Genomic DNA, 18,842 nt, shown 5'->3' with positions numbered 1-18,842 from the left:
AGATGGTGAGGTCGCCAGGCTGACTGCCTGGCAACTACAAGCTTAAATAGTGCTGTGATGATTGACAGGTGCATGAGTCTAAATGAATCAGGTCCATGGCATAAGAACAGGTGAAAACTAATGGGTTGTCATGGAAACAAGGCAGGGAGTGAAAAAACAGGAACTGACAGAGTGCAAAAACCAAACAGAACATAGCCAAACTAAACATGATCACCAAGACGTGAGAAAACTTAAATGATCCACAAGGGAAATTGTTCCACAAAGTAGCTCAGTTACAATGATTGAACATGTATGGATGGAAAGGACAATGCAGGTATAAATAGACTAAATATATGTACGTAATATTTACATAATATATGTACAGTATATTACATATACTGATATAGTATTATATTGTGTATCATATATATATACAATAAATAACAATTACCATGTACAATATTACAGTATATGTGACAGCTGTATATGTGACAGGTGTCAGGTAATAGACGGATATCCTCTATTGCAGTAGATATTGTCTATTGCTGTAAAATGCGTATTACATGTTTATTATTGCAAGTTTGTACTTAAAATAGTGAACATACAAGACTACTTGTCCTTTAGTAGTAAGTACACAAACCAAGGGTCCTAATTAGTCTGCTGACATATGCAGTAACATATTGTGTCATTTATCTACCTATCATTTTGTCAACATTATTAAGGACAAGTGGTAGACAATGAATTATTAATCTACCTGTTCATTTACTGTTAATATCTGCTTACTTTATCTGCTTACATGTTCTATCTACACTTCTGTTAAATTTTAATAATCACTTATTCTTCTGTTGTTTGATACTTTACATTGGATTTGGATGATAACACAAATTTAGGTATCGATCCGATACCAAGTAGTTACAGGATCATACATTGGTCATATTCAAAGTCCTCATGTGTCCAGGGACATATTTCCTGAGTTTATATGAACATAATATAAAATAAAATAAAAAACAAAGAAATGGTTGTGATGTTAAAAAATATCGATGTGATCATAGTAGTATCGACTACATATGCTATTGTACTTGGTATCATTACAGTGGATGTTTGGTGTAGATCTACCAATGCCGTTTGTTTATATTGTAGCGTCCTGGAAGATATGGTGCTGCAGGAAATTCATGGAATTTGTACTGTAATGTTTATGTTGTGTTGCGGTGCAAATATTCTTCCAAAATGTGTTTGTCTTTGTTGTTTAGTGTGGTTTCACTATATGGCACATGTTTATGACAGTGTTGGCATTGTTCATACTGCCAGCCTTAGTGTGACATGTATGGCTGTTGAGTAAGTATGCCCTTCATTCGCTAGTGTGTGGTGTGTTCAAAGTCAGGATAGTTGTCTCAATAGTTCATTCTCGAGCATAATGAAATATTGGTGAGGCGTTGGTAATTATAGAACATATGATTTGTGACTTTATTATTATATGAAACAGACCAAACATGCCACCATATTAACAACAACAAGATTGACTTTTCAAAAAAATACTTTAAAGATTGACAGTTCCCATCAATCCCGCGGACACAAGCCCATTACACCCCCACATTTCCCCTTTAAGGCTTCTTGTGTTTGGAGGCTTGTGTTAACATTTCTGAGGCCACTCACAACCTCTCGGTCAGGGGTGAACAAAATGCGGCTCGGGCAATAAGAAGGGGATTCATGTGGCCTCATCCGTCCCGGTCGACCTGACACATGAAACGTGACGAATTAGAGAAATGCACTATCCACGTTAGCCGCCAGATGGCAGTAGAGTGCTGGGTATCTTAAAATGGGTTTTGCAATGTGGAGTGGCGCTTTCCATCATTTTCGGCGGACTGCATTGCAAAATGTTTCACACCCACTGTTCTCTCACACAAGATCCACACAGAATGGGGCCATACAAATCCCTTCCATACTGTATACCGGGTCTGGGCGATTATTTTGACAAATCTGGAGGAAAAAATGTGTCTGGGGTCAGGTATATCTATTTCTAGGAACACTAATACAAAACCTCACAATAATGTCTGATTCAATGCTAAAATTGTTATGACAGACCACCTTAAAAAACGGAATGGAATTTTAATTTTATTTTTTTCCTGAATTAGACACCCAGAATGAACATGAAAATAAAGAATGTGGGATTTACAGTATTAACGATGAAGGATAAAACACTGAATATTGAAAACATATGAACGTCACACCCTCTCTCGATCAACATATTTTACAATCAAGCGAAACGCAACAGAAATGCAACAAGCACAGCGAAATATGAACGCGAAAGTAAAAAATAAACTCACCTCAAATCTGATACATCACTAAGCTTGAGAACTTTGTTGTAAAAATTTCATTCCATGTCTGGCCCTGACACCAGCATTTCAGGCTGGCCGCTCTGGAAACACTCTGTGGAAACGCTCTCCACCCACACTGCTTGGTGCCTCGTCTGAGCAGCTGTGACTTACATCAGTGGTCCCCAACCACCGGGCCGCAGAATAATTTTTTTATTAATTTTTATTTTTAAAAAAATAAAAATAAAAAATATATATATATTTTTTTTTTATTAAATCAACATAAAAAACACAATATACACTTACAATTAGTGCACCAACCACAAAAACCTCCCCTCTTTCATTACAAAAATGTCCCCTTTTCATGAAAAATAAAAAAATAAAAAATAAAAAAAGTAAAAAGAAAAGTGGTAGATCAACTGGTCTAAAAAGGAGGTCTATTTAAAGGCTAGAGTATACAAATGAGTTTTAAGGTGAGACTTAAATGCTTCTACTGAGGTAGCATCTCGAACTGTTACTGGGAGGGCATTCCAGAGTACTGGAGCCCGAATGGAAAACGCTCTATAGCCCGCAGACTTTTTTTGGGCTTTAGGAATCACTAATAAGCCGGAGTCCTTTGAACGCAGATTTCTTGCCGGGACATATGGTACAATACAATCGGCAAGATAGGCTGGAGCTAGACCGTGTAGTATTTTATACGTAAGTAGTAAAACCTTAAAGTCACATCTTAAGTTTACTATTTTTTACATTGTTTAATTTATTATTTTAACATTATATTGATTGGTTTGTATAGCTGTGTTTTTATAGCATCTTTGCTGTAATAATTGTGATTTTTATTGTATGTGTGTGATTTTGAGTTGTACAGCACTTTGGGGCAAAAGTGACCGTTTTAAAATTGTGCTATTAGGGCTGGGCGATAAAACGATATCAATACATATTGCAAAAGACCTGTAATCGCGTTTTTTTATTCTCTTGCGGAAGAAACCGGGAGTTGGGAAACTAAGGTTGGTTGCCTGAACAAAGGCACTCACGCTCTGGTAACCGAGCAACGCAGGAAGTGATCACTAATCAGTGGAAGGGACACGCTAAGAGCCAATGAGACAAATGAGACATTCTCTATTAGATGCAATGGTTTTCTGTATTGGGACCGTGATTCCGGTCCTAACTTGTTCACCGGTCCTCATATGGAAGGTACCGTATTTCCTTGAATTGCCGCAGGGCATATAGTATGCGCATGCCTTGAATTACTGCCGGGTCAAACTCGCTTCGCAAAATAATTAACGCATCATAAGTATTACCACCTGGTCAAACTCGTGACGTCACGAGTGACACTTCCCCTGTCATCATTTTCGAAATGGAGGAGGCTGATTTCAATACCGGTAATTTGAAATCGCATAAAGGGAGGAAGATTAAGAGCTATTTATTAGGATTTAAGGTCCAAGCTTACATCACACTCAAATGTTTACTGCATGCCTTTGGTAAGTGCCGGAGTGAGAAGAGGTTTTAAAATAATTAGCGCATGCTTGCTTTTACCGCATGCCTTTGGTAAGCGCAGGAGTGGGAAGAGGTTTTAAATTAATTAGCGCCCCGGCGGCAATTCAAGGAAATACGGTACTTTTCCTTGTTGATGTCTCAAGGAGGGTAGAAATACAAGAACACATACAAACACACACACACACACACACACACACACACGGGCCCTACTCAGTATTGAGAGCTCATTCATATTTCATGTGCAAGCCCCTCACATGTCCCATCTGCACAATGTCCATCATCACGGTGCGAGCTAACAGCCAGTTTAAAGGGCACGGGGAAACGCGACTAAAGGAATCTACACCGCAGGCGAGGAGCGTTCGCTTTCTTCTCTTTCATTCCTTTTCCTCCATTTTTTTGCTCAGTTGTGGCCCTCGCACATTAGCCTGCCTGTGAAGTCTCCATGAAACAGCGGGACTTCTTTTCTTCCTCCTCCTTCCTTCCCTCGTTTACCTCACATGCTCCTCTCTTAACGCTGCACTGATACTCTTGTGGCGCCCTCCGGAGGACGCTGCAGGCAATCGAAACAATTCCGCTTTAAAAAATCATTTCTAATGTTGGTGTTTTCTTGTGTGTGTTTCAGTACATGACTGCCGCAGCGCCTATGCAAGGGACCTACATCCCCCAGTACACTCCTGTGCCTCCGACGGCCGTCCCTGTCGAAGTAAGACACCTTCTGCTCCTGATCAATAATCCACTGACTCTTTCCCCAAAAACCACTTCATTACTCTTGACAGCACCATCACTTCCCCTCATGTGATGTTTGCCCCGCCGGTGCAGGTGTTGTTCGGCACAGTAAACCCCAAGTGTGCAAGTCCCTTAACAATTGGTGTCACCTCATCAATTTATGGGGGCCTACCAGATCATTTTGCAGCCCTTTGAGACATTTGTGATTAAGGACTATACAAGTAAACATTGATTGATTAATTGATTGATTTTAGTGTGACCTGCCACGTTAAAGTGGCCTGTCCCATATTTTAACGCAGCATGCTACATAATTCAAATGTGGCATTTCATAGTATTTTTTATGGTCCTCCACATCATTTTAGATCCACTAAGTCATTTAAATCGGCCCACCACAGTATTTATGTGGCCCAACACTTAATTTAAGTGGCCCACTACACCATTTAAAATGGCCCACCACGTTATTTATGTGACCCACAATGTAATTTACGTGGCCCACCACTTCATTTAAGTGGCCTATTGCGCCATTTATGTGGCCCACCACATAGTTTAAGTGGCCCACCACATCATTTATGTGGCCCACTACTCCATTTATGTGGCCAACCATATTCATTTATGTGGCTCACCGCATCATTTATGTGGGCCGCTATGTCATTTATGTGGCCGACTGCGTCATTATGTGGCCCACCGCATCATTTATGTGGCCCACAGAGTCATTCAGTGGCCCACCACATCATTTATGTGACCCACCATATCATTTATGTGGCGACCCTGCCATTTCATTTTGCAGACCTTTGAGACATTTGTGATTAAGGACTATACAAGTAAACTTTGATTTATTGATTGATTGATCGTCATTTATGTGGCCCACCACATCATTTATGTGGCCCACTGCGTCATTATGTGTCCCACCACGTCATTTATGTGACCCACCACGACATTGATGTGGCCCACCTTGTCATTTATGTGACCCACCATGTCATTTATGTGGCGGCCCTGACATTTCATTTTGCAGCCCTTTGAGACATTTGTGATTAAGGGCTATATAAGTAAACTTTGATTTAGTGATTGATTGATTGATTGATTGATTGATTGATTGATTGATTGATTGATTGATTGATCGTCATTTATGTGGCCCACTGCGTCATTATGTGTCCCACCACATCATTTATGTGGTGGCCCTGCCATTTCAGTTTGCAGCCCTTTGAGACATTTGGGATTAAGGGCTATACAAGTAAACTTTGATTAATTGATTGGTTGATTGATTGATTGATTTATTGATTGATTGATTGAATGATTGATTGATTGATTGATTTTAGCGTGACCTGCCACTTTAAGTGGCCTGTCCCGTAGTTTAATGCAACATAGCTACATAATTCAAATGTGGCATGTCACAGCCTTTTAACAAGGTCCCTCACATCATTTTAAGTTGCCCTCCACGTCATTTTATTGAGGCCTACCACTTCATTTTAGGTCCACTAAGTCATTTAAAGTAGCCCACCACACTATTTATGTGGCCCAACACTTCATCTAAGTGGCCCACTACATAATTTATGTGGCCCACTATGTCATTTTACGTGACCCACTACGTCAATTATGTGGCCCACTACGCCATTTAAAATGGCCCACCACATTATTTACGTGGCCCAGCACTTCATTTATTTGGCCCACTACGCCATTTAATTTGGCCCACCACGCCATTTATGTTGGCCACCACATCATTTATGTGCCCCACTGCGCCATTTATGTGGGCCACCACATCATTTATATGGCCCACCAGATCATTTAACTGGCCCACCGCAACAGTTAAATGGATCACCACATTATTTACGTGGCCCACAATTTAATTTATGTTGCCCATCACGTCATTTATGTGGCCCACTGCGTCATTCTGTGTCCCACCACATCATTTATGTGGTGGCCCTGCCATTTCAGTTTGCAGCCCTTTGAGACATTTGAGATTAAGGGCTATACAAGTAAACTTTGATTAATTGATTGGTTGATTGATTGATTTATTGATTGATTGATTGATTGATTTTAGGTTGACCTGCCACATTAAGTGGCCTGTCCCGTAGTTTAATGCAACATAGCTACATAATTCAAATGTGGCATGTCACAGCCTTTTAACAAGGCCCCTCACATCATTTTAAGTTGCCCTCCACATCATTTTATTGAGGCCTACCACTTCATTTTAGGTCCACCAAGTCATTTAAATTAGCCCACCACATTATTTATGTGGCCCAACACTTCATCTAAGTGGCTCACTACATAATTTATGTGACCCACTATGTCATTTTATGTGACCCACTACGTCAATTAAGTGGCCCACTACGCCATTTAAAATGGCCCACCACATTATTTATGTGGCCCAGCACTTCATTTATTTGGCCCACTACGCCATTTAATTTGGCCCACCACGCCATTTATGTGGGCCACCACATCATTTATGTGCCCCACTGCGCCATTTATGTGGGCCACTACATCATTTACATGGCCCACCAGATCATTTAACTGGCCCACCGCATCAGTTAAATGGATCACCACATTATTTACGTGGTCCACAATTTAATTTATGTTGCCCATCACTTCATTTAAGTGGCCCACTAAGTCATTATGTGGCCCACTACGTCATTTGTGTGGCCCACTAAGTCATTATGTGGCCCACTACGTAATTTTATGTGGCCCATCATTTTGATAGGTGGTCCAGCACTTAGTTTACGTGGCCCTCTATATAATTTTATGTGGCCCTTTACGTCATTTACGTGGCCCACTACATCATTTTATGTGGCCCACTGTGTCATTTATGTTGCCCAACACTTAGTTTACGTGGCCATCTACATAATTCTATATGGCCCTTTACGTCATAGATGTGGCCCACTACGTAAGGCCCACCACATAATTTATGTGGCCCACTACATAATTTTTTGTGACCCGCAATGTCATTTAAGTTGGTCCACCACATTATTTATGTGGCACACAATATCATTTATGTGGCCTATCAATTAATTTTGTAGGCCTTTGAGACATTTGTGATTAAGGTTTATACAAGTAAACTGTAATTGATTGATTGATTGATTTATTGATTGATTGATTGATTGATTGATTGATTGGTCAATCAATGTCATTTAAATTGGTCCACCACATTATTTATGTGGCCCACAATATCATTTATGTGGCCTATCAATTAATGTAATTTGGCCTGCCACGTTAAAGTGGCATTCATAGTCGTTAAAAGTGGCCCACTATGTCTTTTTTTGGGGTCCAACACTTCATTTATGTGGCCCACCACGTCATTTATGTGGCCCACCACATCATTTATGTGACCCACCACACCATTTATGTGGCCCACCACTTCATTTATGTGGCCCACCACGCCATTTATGTGGCCCACCACGCCATTTATGTGACCCACCATGTCATTTATCTGGCCAACCACGTCATTTATTTGGTGGCCCTGCCATTTCATTTTGCAGCCCTTTGAGACATTTGGGATTAAGGGCTATACAAGTAAACTTTGATTCAGATTGATTGATTGATTTTAAGGTGCCCTTTACTGTGTTTTTAATGTGGCATGCTACATAATTCAAATGTGGCACATCACATCATTTTAACATCACATCATTTAACATCACATCTTTTTAAGTGGCCCTCCACGTCATTTTGTTGAGGTCCGCCACAATATTTTGCAGTCCTTTGAGACATTTGTGATTAAGGTCTATACAGGTAAACTTTGATTGGCCCACAATGTCATTTAAGTGGCCCACCACATTATTTATTTGGCCCACTACATCATTTATGTGGCCCTCCACGTCATTTACGTGGCCAACGATTGATTGATTGATTGATTTTAATGTGCCCTGCCACAATAATATGGCATGATATGTCGTTTAATGTGGCCCACCACATTGTTTATGTGGCCCACAATGTCATTTATGTGGCCCATCACATCATTTATGTGGCCCACCACTTCGTTTATGTGCCCCACTACATCATTGTATGTGGCCCACTACGTCATTAGGTGGCCCACCACTTCATTCATGTGGCCCCCTACGTCATTTATGTGGCCCGCCAATTAATTTTGCAGCCCTTTGAGACATTTGGGATTAAGGGCTATACAAGTAAACTTTGATTCAGATTGATTGATTGATTTTAAGGTGCCCTTTACTGTGTTTTTAATGTGGCATGCTACATAATTCAAATGTGGCACATCACATCATTTTAACATCACATCATTTAACATCACATCATTTTAAGTGGCCCTCCACGTCATTTTGTTGAGGTCCGCCACAATATTTTGCAGTCCTTTGAGACATTTGTGATTAAGGTCTATACAGGTAAACTTTGATTGGCCCACAATGTCATTTAAGTGGCCCACCACATTATTTATTTGGCCCACTACATCATTTATGTGGCCCTCCACGTCATTTACGTGGCCAACGATTGATTGATTGATTGATTTTAATGTGCCCTGCCACAATAATATGGCATGATATGTCGTTTAATGTGGCCCACCACATTGTTTATGTGGCCCACAATGTCATTTATGTGGCCCATCACATCATTTATGTGGCCCACCACTTCGTTTATGTGCCCCACTACATCATTGTATGTGGCCCACTACGTCATTAGGTGGCCCACCACTTCATTCATGTGGCCCCCTACGTCATTTATGTGGCCCGCCAATTAATTTTGCAGCCCTTTGAGACATTTGGGATTAAGGGCTATACAAGTAAACTTTGATTCAGATTGATTGATTGATTTTAAGGTGCCCTTTTAAGGTGCCCTTTACTGTGCTACATAATTCAAATGTGGCACATCACATCATTTTAACAAAGCCCCTCACATGATATTAAGTGGCCCTCCACGTCATTTTGTTGAGGTCCGCCACAATATTTTGCAGCCCTTTGAGACATTTGTGATTAAGGTCTATACAGGTAAACTTTGATTGGCCCACAATGTCATTTAAGTGGTCAACCACATTATTTATTTGCCCCACTACATCATTTTATGTGGCCCTCAACGTCATTTACGTGGCCAACGATTGATTGATTGATTGATTGATTTTAATGTGCCCTGCCACAATAATATGGCATGCTATGTTGTTTCATGTGGCCCACCACATTGTTTATGTGGCCCACAATGTCATTTATGTGGCCCATCACATCATTTATGTGGCCCACCACTTCGTTTATGTGCCCCACTACATCATTGTATGTGGCCCACTACGTCATTAGGTGGCCCACCACTTCATTCATGTGGCCCCCTACGTCATTTATGTGGCCCGCCAATTAATTTTGCAGCCCTTTGAGACATTTGTGATTAAGGGCTACACCAGTAAATTTTGATTGATTGAATGATTGATTGATTGATTGATTGATTGATCGATTGATCGTCATGTATGTGGCCCACCACATCATTTACGTGGCCCACTATGTCATTTATGTGGTCTAGCACTTAATTTATGTTGCCCACCACCACTCCTCCACCTGGGAGGAGTTTAAAACTGTAAAAACCATCGGTTTCCTGCTGAGAACCATGGCCTCAGATTTGGAGATGCTGATCCTCATTCCAGCAGTTGAACACTCCAGTGAGAGCTGAAGGTCACGAACCGATGGTGCCATCAGGACCACATCATCTGCAAATGGCAGTGACGCAACCTTTAGCCCCCCAACACGTATATCCAAAAATATTAAATTTACCTGTTAAATAAAACCTCTGCCTCGTTTTTAATGAATACTTTGACCTACCCAGATGTAAAACATATTTTGCACAATCAGCCTTTTAATATAAAGCCATAAGGGAATGGAATAACCTCACAAGTGAAGTGAAGTGAATTAAATTTATATAGCACTTTTTCTCTAGTGACTAAAAGCACTTTACATAGTGAAACCCAATATCTAAGTTACAATCAAACCAGTGTGGGTGGCACTGGAAGCAGGGGGGTAAAGTGTCTTGCCCAAGGACACAACGGCAGTGACTAGGTTGGCAGAAGCGGGAATTGAACCTGCAACCCTCAGGTTGCTGGCACGGTCACTCTACCAACTGAGCTAAACCGCCCCAACAAACTTGAAAAGTCTAACAGGTTACTCTTCATTCACAATTGAAGTTAAAAAGTGGCTTTGGAGCAATCAAAGCTTCTCACACGGTCACCAAGGTGGGCACTATGTTTGACACATCAACTTCATGTGTATAATAGTTTTCTATGACAGCATTTTTGTTGTAAATTGTGAGGTGTGTCTGTTAAAATAATGGTGTTTTTTACAAATGATGACAGATGTGAACAAGAGCATGTATAGTCATTGTGTAATGGTGTAAATGAGGTGTGTTTGTATTGTATATTAAGTGTGTGTCCATGAAAGGGCATTTTATTACTTTTCTTAATTTGATTACTTGCTATGTGTGACGGTCTCTTGCTGTTGTGCGGGTTCTCAGGACCACCAAGGAAGGACATTGTGGCGCAGGTTAGACTTTCTTGTATTTTTCTATAATAAAAAGTCTCTACGGGTTGCTTTTCAGCCTTGCCGTGTCCCTCTTCCTCTGCCGCCTCACCTTTTCAGTTGCGTGCGTCTTTGTCTTCCTGTGGCTCTCTCTCGCCCTCACTCGGCATCGACTTCTTTCTGTCTCCTTCTCTCTCCGCTGCCCTTTTATATAGTGCGAGAGGAGATTTAATTTGTGCCCAGCTGGGCGACCCACGCACCTGATAATATTTGCGGGGTTGATTCCGGCGTGCCACGCCTCGCTGCTTGCTCGCAGTCCACGCCACCTTGCATCTTGGGCCGGGCAACTGCGTGCCCTGCCTCGCTCCGCTCCGCCTTTCCACACTATGGTATGATTTCATTGTCATAATTTTATTGCTTGATTTTTGTATCCCCTTAATTTAGGTAGCCAGGTATTGCAAATGGAAATGATCTATTTAGCTATAATCTGGTACAGAACATATCAGTCTTTGAGCTTTGTCAGAGTTATTTGTTGTCGAACCCCAAGATGCAGAGATGGAGGCAGGCATTGGATATGAAAACATTATTTAATATAAATAATAGAACAAGAACAAACAAAAAGCACGCACGTGGGCGGAATAACAAACTAAGGGAGCTAGCACTGGAAGCTAGAAAACAAAAAGGAACTTTAGCATGGAAGCTAGAAGATAACAAACAGAAAAACTGGAAATACCTAATGGCTAACAAAAACAGCTTACCGCTACGACGACCAGAACAAGATGTAGCACGACAGGTAATAGCTGAAATGATGCCAGACACGACAGGTAGCAGAGACACAAGAGTGACATGAGGCAACGACAATACAAATGACAATACAATGATCCAGCACTGACTGGAGGAACAAAGCAGGTGAAATAGTGAGTGAAAACAGGACACAGGGAGACAAACAGGAAGCTGAACCAAAATAAGAGCACTAGACAGGAACTAAGGACAGGAAATATTAAACACACAGAGGAGAAACTAAAACACAAACAAACTGTCAGTGGCAACTCTGACAAGCTTAATGTTTCTGTGTATTGTCCGTTCAAATAAAGACTAAACTAAACTACTATGCTATGGTATTTTACTGTTAGTCATTATGGTGGTACTTGGAGAGCCAAGTGTTTTCTGAGGTGGTACTTGGTGGGCAAAAGTTTGAGAACCACACTAAGAGTTTATGAGAAATCCTGAAGGGGCGGCTGTCTGGTAACTGACAGTGTGGTCCTATTTAGATGGACTATCTGTCGCCTGTCAGATGACAGGAGATCAAGTGAGATGCAGGGTGGCCCCCCCAGCACACGTGCACACGTGTAAAGATGCTGGGGGATGGAAGGCAGTGGAAAGGCACACATCTATCAGCCACAGCGGCCTGTTTAGCCCGGCAGCCTCAGACAATGACTGCTTCCCTCCCTGACAGACACATTAGTTTCTCCTCTCTTCTCTGAAAGGCGCACACAGAAGCGGGAGAAAGATGTAGTTGTGGTGTCGCCCGGGGCCCCTGTTAACGTTTTCATCTTCCTCACCGGCGTCCGCTCAGCAGCCGGGTGTACATCGATGCATCACGCGGTGTCTGCAGGGCAGATGTATAGACAGGTCGCAGTATCCTTGAGAGCTTGTTATGGGTGATTGACTCCATGTGGGCTAGCAGGTATAGTCCGAACATAAAAAAGTGCCAATAGGCTGTTGTGATCGATTCACTGAGTACATTTGTCCTTTCTCTTTTTCATAGACTTAATTGGAAAACAATCATAATTCATCCTAAAATAGGATTCTGTTATCTGCAGTGTGCATCTTTCACTTAAACTCATCTTAATGTACTCCTTTGCTGAACAAATAGATAGTTTATGGAAATGTTGTTTTTGATGCTTAACAAATAACGTATTATTACAATTTCTGAAGGGTTAAAGGCCTACTGAAAGGAGATTTTCTTATTCAAACGGGGATAGCAGGTCCATTCTATGTGTCGTACTTGATAATTTCACGATATTGCCATATTTTTGCTGAAAGGATTTAGTAGAGAACATCCACGATAAAGTTCGCAACTTTCGGTGCTAAGAGAAATGCCTTGCCTCTACCGGAAGTCGCAGATGATGACGTCACATGTTTGATGGCTCCTCACTTATTCACATTGTTTTTAATGGGAGCCTCCAACAAAAAGTGCTATTTGGACCGAGAAAACGACAATTTCCCCATTAATTTAAACGAGGATGTGTCACGCCTATGGTTCATGTTTTGTTTTGGTCATGTTATGATTAGTTTTTTGGACATTTAGTTCTGTTTTGCATTTCTTTGTTTGTCTTGTTACCATGCCAACTGATGTAGTTTTCATCTGTCATGTCTGATCATGCGTTTTGTATGGTCGTACTACCCTGAGCGTCCCCAATCTCATCTGTTCTCAAAGCTAAGCAGAGTCTGGCCTGGTTAGTACTTGGATGGGAGACTGCCTAGGAATACCAGGTGCTTTTGACCTTTGGACTCTAAGTTCCTTTTTTTTAACTCCCTATTTTGTTACCATGACGACCAATCAGTTCACCTGTTTTGTCTCACACCTGTTTTCACTTATCATGTTCATTATTTAAGCCACAGTTACCAGGTAGTCAGTCTGGCAACATCACCTCCTTCACGACCTAGATTATCTGCTTCATGCCTTGCTATGCTGTTCATTTTGTCCACGTAAGATTTTGTCATTCATGCCATAGCACAAGTGTTTTGTTTCATGTTTATAGTTTATAGCCTTTGTGCTAGTCTTTTGTTTCATAGCCCAAGTTTTGTACCTCCATTGTGAGCGCTTTTTGTTTGTTCCTGTTTATAGTTTGAGTAAATAAATTAAACATGTACCTACCTTCACGCCGTTTCCACTCCATTCGCTTCGCACCCCGGGAAAACAACCCAAGACCAAGTCCAGGCCTGACAGGATGAAAGATTCGTGTTTGACGATATTGATAGAAACGGACTAGAAAAATAAAAATGCGATTGCATTGGGACAGATTCCGATGTTTTTAGACACATTTACTAGGTTCATTCTGGGAAATCCCTTATCTTTCTATTGTGTTGCTAGTGTTTTAGTGAGTTTAATATTACCTGAAGGGTGTCTCCACGGGTGTCTTGACACGTAATGTCTCAGGGGAGTCGACGGCAGCTATGGACGGCACAAGCTCAGCTTTTCTCCGGTAAGAACTGACTTTTTAACCACAGTTTTCTCACCGAAACCTGCTGGTTGACATGTGGTCGGGATCGATGTTCTCTTTACCGCGCTCAGATCCATAGGAAAGTTTCACCTCCAGGAATTTTAAACAAGGAATCACCGTGTGTTTGTGTGGCTAAAGGTTAAAGCTTCCCAACTCCATCTTTCTACTGTGACTTCTCCAATATTAATTGAACAAATTGCAAAAGATTCAGCAACACAGATGTCCAAAAAACTCTGTAATTATGCCGTTAAAGCAGACGACATTTAGCGGTGTGTGTGCGCAGCGCTCATACTTCCTAAAAACCCGTGACGTCTTGCGTACACGTCATCATTACACGACGTTTCGAAGACGAAACTCCCGGGAATTTTAAAATTGTATTTTAGTAAACTAAAAAGGCCGTATTGGCATGTGTTGCAATGTTAATATTTCATCATTGATATATAAACTATCAGACTGCGTGGTGTGTAGTAGTGGGTTTCAGTAGGCTTTTAAAACCAATAACAATCAGTTCCCAGTGGCTTATTTTATTTTTCTAAGTTTTTCTCAAAATTTTACTCATCAAGCAATATCCCGAAAAAACGGCTTCAAAGTGCCTGATTTTAACCGTCGTTATATCCACCCGTCCATTATCCTGTGACTTCACCGCGTGATCACACAGAAACAAACATGGCGGATAGCACAGAAAGGTATAGCGATATTAGCTCGGATTCAGACTTGGGGTTCAGCGCCATAAGCGATTCAACAGATTATGCATGTATTGAAACGGATGGTTGGAGTATGGAGGCAGGTAGCCAAAACAAAACTGAAGAAGAAACTGAAGCTATTGAGCCATATCATGACAGACAGTGGCACGGGAGGAAGCGAGGACGAATTCGGCGATTGCCTTCTAACCAACGATTGGTATGTGTTTGTTTGGAATTAAATGTGGGTGGAGGGAAAGGCTGGATGCAAATGTAGCTACAAATGAGGCATAATGATGCAATATGTACATACAACTAGCCTAAATAGCATGTTAGCATCGATTAGCTTGCAGTCATGCCGTGACCAAATATGTCTGATTATCACACTCCACAAAAGTCAATAACATCAACAAAACTCACCTTTGTGTACTCATGCACAACCTTATAAGTTTGGTGGACAAAATGAGACAGAAAAAGAAGTGGCATAAATCTTATCCAGGGGGTTTACCTCGCTCGTCTGCGGGAATAGACAGCCGTTGTCCCTGAACAGCTCGCACTCGGGCAGATTCAGTGGTCTATTTTCTAATATTGCAGATTTCGTTGACTTTATCGTTGGAAATGCATCTGCTTTGAGTGTTGCAGGATATCCACATATTCTTGTGTGGATATCGGAAAAATAACAGGTGATTTGACTTGGTGCGTGTAATAAGATTGAAAGGTCATCGCTCGACAGTCTATCAATAGAAAGGCGTTTCAATCGCCAAATTCACCCTTTTAGAATTCGGAAATCCGGTTAAAAAAACATATGGTCTTTTTTCTGCAACATCAAGGTATATATGGACGCTTACACAGGTCTGGTGATAATGTTCCCCTTTAAAGACATCAGTACGTACTTTTTGGACGAGTCAATCCATTTGATTGCTAACCCAACAAGCAATTGAGATTTTAATATACCGGACTATAAGCGGCACCCACAAAATGTTAGAAGAAAAAAAGGTGTGTTCATATAAGCCGCAGATATATACCGTAACAATGTAAAAATTTTATATTTACATAGATTTTGGTCTATAAGGCGCACTTAAAACCCTTTTTTTCCTCTTAAAACTCGACAATGCGCCTAATGTACGGAATAATTCTGGTCTTGCTTACCCACCTTGAAGCAACTTTATTTGGTACATGGTTTCATGATAAGTGTGACCAGTTGATGGCGGTCAAACATAAGAGATACGTGTAGACTGCAATATGACTCAAGTAAACACCACACCAACATTTTATATGTTCCATTGAAAATATAGAACATTACGCACGGCTCTCAAAGATCCATCAAAATGTTTTAGTACGATTTAGGTAAGGTATTAAGCCACACCGCTTGAATTATTGTCAGCACATTAAACATACAAGTGTTATTATGGTGTGGGTTTAAGGTTAGACATATTATCTGGTGTTTTGTTTGCATCGCAATATTATGTAAAAGCAACTTTTCTTACCTTCCGGTACCTGCTGATCTGTATTTGAGATCTGCATAAATCCTGAAAAATGTCTCTATCTTCTTGCTATGTGACATTCATTCTCCGTTGTTGCCATTTCTAATATAAAATAGTGTAAAGTTATTACTTACATCTGTCAATAAACTCGCCATGAAAGCGCTAAAACATACCGGTGTAGTGAGTTTACATAATTCACCCAAGGAACTTTAGTTATTAGAGAGTTCCGGTCGGACGTTTTTTCACGGGACACATTTTCGACCTTGTTGTTTTTTCCGGATGAGGAGATGATGCTCCGTTATTGATTTAAGTCAAGTCTGAATGTCATTATAACAGTTAGCTCCGTCTTTTGACACTTTTTCCACTCCCGTCCCTGCACGCTACACCGCTACAACAAAGATGACGGGGAGAAGACGCTGTCGAAGGTGAGCCATGTAAATAAGACCGCCCCCCAAACGGCGCGTCCTAAAGCGACTGTCAGAAAGCGGCTTGAAGATGATCCGTAAAACATAATCTATGCAACATTTTGACCAAAGTACCACCATTATATGTTGTGTAGACCACAAGGAAGTGTTTTCCATTTAGAAAAAAATTGATAAATAATACGAATCCTTTAATGTGCCCTATTATCCGATGCACCTTTTTGTATGAATAAAGATCGAAAATAGACCTGCTCATCGGCAGTGCATCTTATAATCCGGTGCGCCCTATGGTCCAGCAAATACGGTACCTTGAAGGATAACTTTACTTTTTCTAAAAATAACAATTATTAGGGGTGGGGTTTAAAGATGATTTTTTCAAAAACGCTTGGAAAATGCGGCTAATGGGGGTCAACGTTTTAGCTTTCAAAGCCCTGTAAAACAACTTCAGAACCCTCCAATATTTTATATACACACTGCAAGTATGTCTATAAAATGTAATAACAGACATGTTCATAACAATATGTAACGTGTTCAATATTTACCATATTTAAGTAATTTGAATCAATAGCGGGATTTCCTTTCTCTGGCGCATTTATTTTTGTTTCCATAGGAGCGCACATCTAGTGTGTCTTCCTACTTCTGCCAACAATTAGTAAGTTAATATTAATTGCACTATCCACCTTTGCCGTCAGATGGCAGTAGAGTGTTTTATATACATAGAGTCGTGGTCAAAAGATTCCATCCATCCATCCATTTCCTACCGCTTATTCCTTTTTCAGGGTCGCGGGGGGCGCTGGCGCCTATCTCAGCTACAATCAGGCGGAAGGCGGTGTACACCCTGGACAAGTCGCAACCTCATCGCAGCAAAAGATTACATATACTTGTAAAGAACATAATGTCATAGCTGTCTTGAGTTTCCAATAATTTCTACAACTCTTATTTTTTGTGTGATAGAGTGATTGGAACACACACTTGCTGGTCACAAAAAACATTCATGATTTTTTATTTATTTTTTTTAATGAATTTATTATGGGTCTACTGAAAATGTGACCAAATCTGCTCGGTCAAAAGTATACATACAGCAATAATAATATTTGGTATTAAGATTGAGCTTTTGGTAGCCATCCACAGGCTTCTGGCAAGCTTCTGCTTGAATTTTTGACCACTCCTCTTGACAAAATTGGTGCAGTTTTGCTAAATTTGTTGGTTTTTTGACATGGACTTGTTTGTTCAGCATTGTACACAAATCAGGACTTTGGGAAGGCCATTCTAAAACCTTTATTTTGGTCTGATTTATCAATTCCTTTGCCACCTTTGACGTGTGTTTGGGGTCATTGTCCTTTTGGAACACCCAACTGCGCCCAAGACCCAACATCCGGGCTGATGATTTTAGGTTGTCCTGAAGAATTTGGAGGTAATCCTCCTTTTTCATTGTCCCATTTACGCTCTGTAAAACACCAGTTTCATTGGCAACAAAACAGGCCCAGAGCATAATACTACCACCACCATGCTTTGACAGTAGGCTTGGTGTTCCTGGGATTAAAGGCCTCACCTTTTCTCCTCCAAACATATTGCTGGGTATTGTGGCCAAACTGCTTCATTTTTGTTTCATCTGACCACAGACTTTTCTCTCCAGAAAGTCTTATCTTTGTGCTCAAATCCCCATATCACAAAAAAATGTAAGTTGTAGAAATAATTGTAACTCAAGACAGCCATGACATTCAGTTATTTTACAGTGTATGTAAACTTTTGACCACGACTGCATTCCTCCCACCTCCAAAGACATGCACCTGGGGATAGGTTGATTGGGAACACTAAATCGGCCCTAATGTGTGAATGTGAGTGTGAATGTTGTCTGTCTATCTGTGTTGGCCCTGTGATGAGGTGGATAATTGTCCAGGGTGTACCACGCCTTCCGCCCGAATGCAGCTGACATAGGCCCCAGCACCCAGAAAATGGATGAATGGATGTGTATATATCTTAAAATTATGTTTGTGGCACTTTCAACTTGGATCACAGCTTTCGTAGCAATGCAGACTAGCACTTTCCATCATTTTCAGCAGACTGCTTTACAGAAGGAGATC

The 18,842-nt window shown here is 40.9% G+C and overlaps 1 protein-coding gene across 3 annotated transcripts in view; it reads left to right on the top strand.

Annotated features, from left to right (window-relative positions):
• rbms3 (RNA binding motif, single stranded interacting protein) overlaps window positions 1–18,842 on the top strand; it is an 807,584-nt gene that overhangs the window by 763,457 nt on the left and 25,285 nt on the right. For all 3 annotated transcript variants that reach the window (XR_009803506.1, XM_061882138.1, XM_061882137.1), the window contains exon 12: window positions 4,408–4,488. Coding sequence is in view for 2 of the 3 variants with exons in the window: in XM_061882138.1 (XP_061738122.1) it covers window positions 4,408–4,488 (81 nt within the window). In the remaining variant the exon portion in view is untranslated. The remainder of the gene's footprint in view (window positions 1–4,407; window positions 4,489–18,842) is intronic.

The sequence above is a fragment of the Nerophis ophidion genome, linkage group LG21, assembly GCF_033978795.1.
Source record: "Nerophis ophidion isolate RoL-2023_Sa linkage group LG21, RoL_Noph_v1.0, whole genome shotgun sequence".
Lineage (NCBI taxonomy): Eukaryota > Metazoa > Chordata > Actinopteri > Syngnathiformes > Syngnathidae > Nerophis > Nerophis ophidion.
This window is presented reverse-complemented; position numbering and strand designations above follow the sequence as displayed.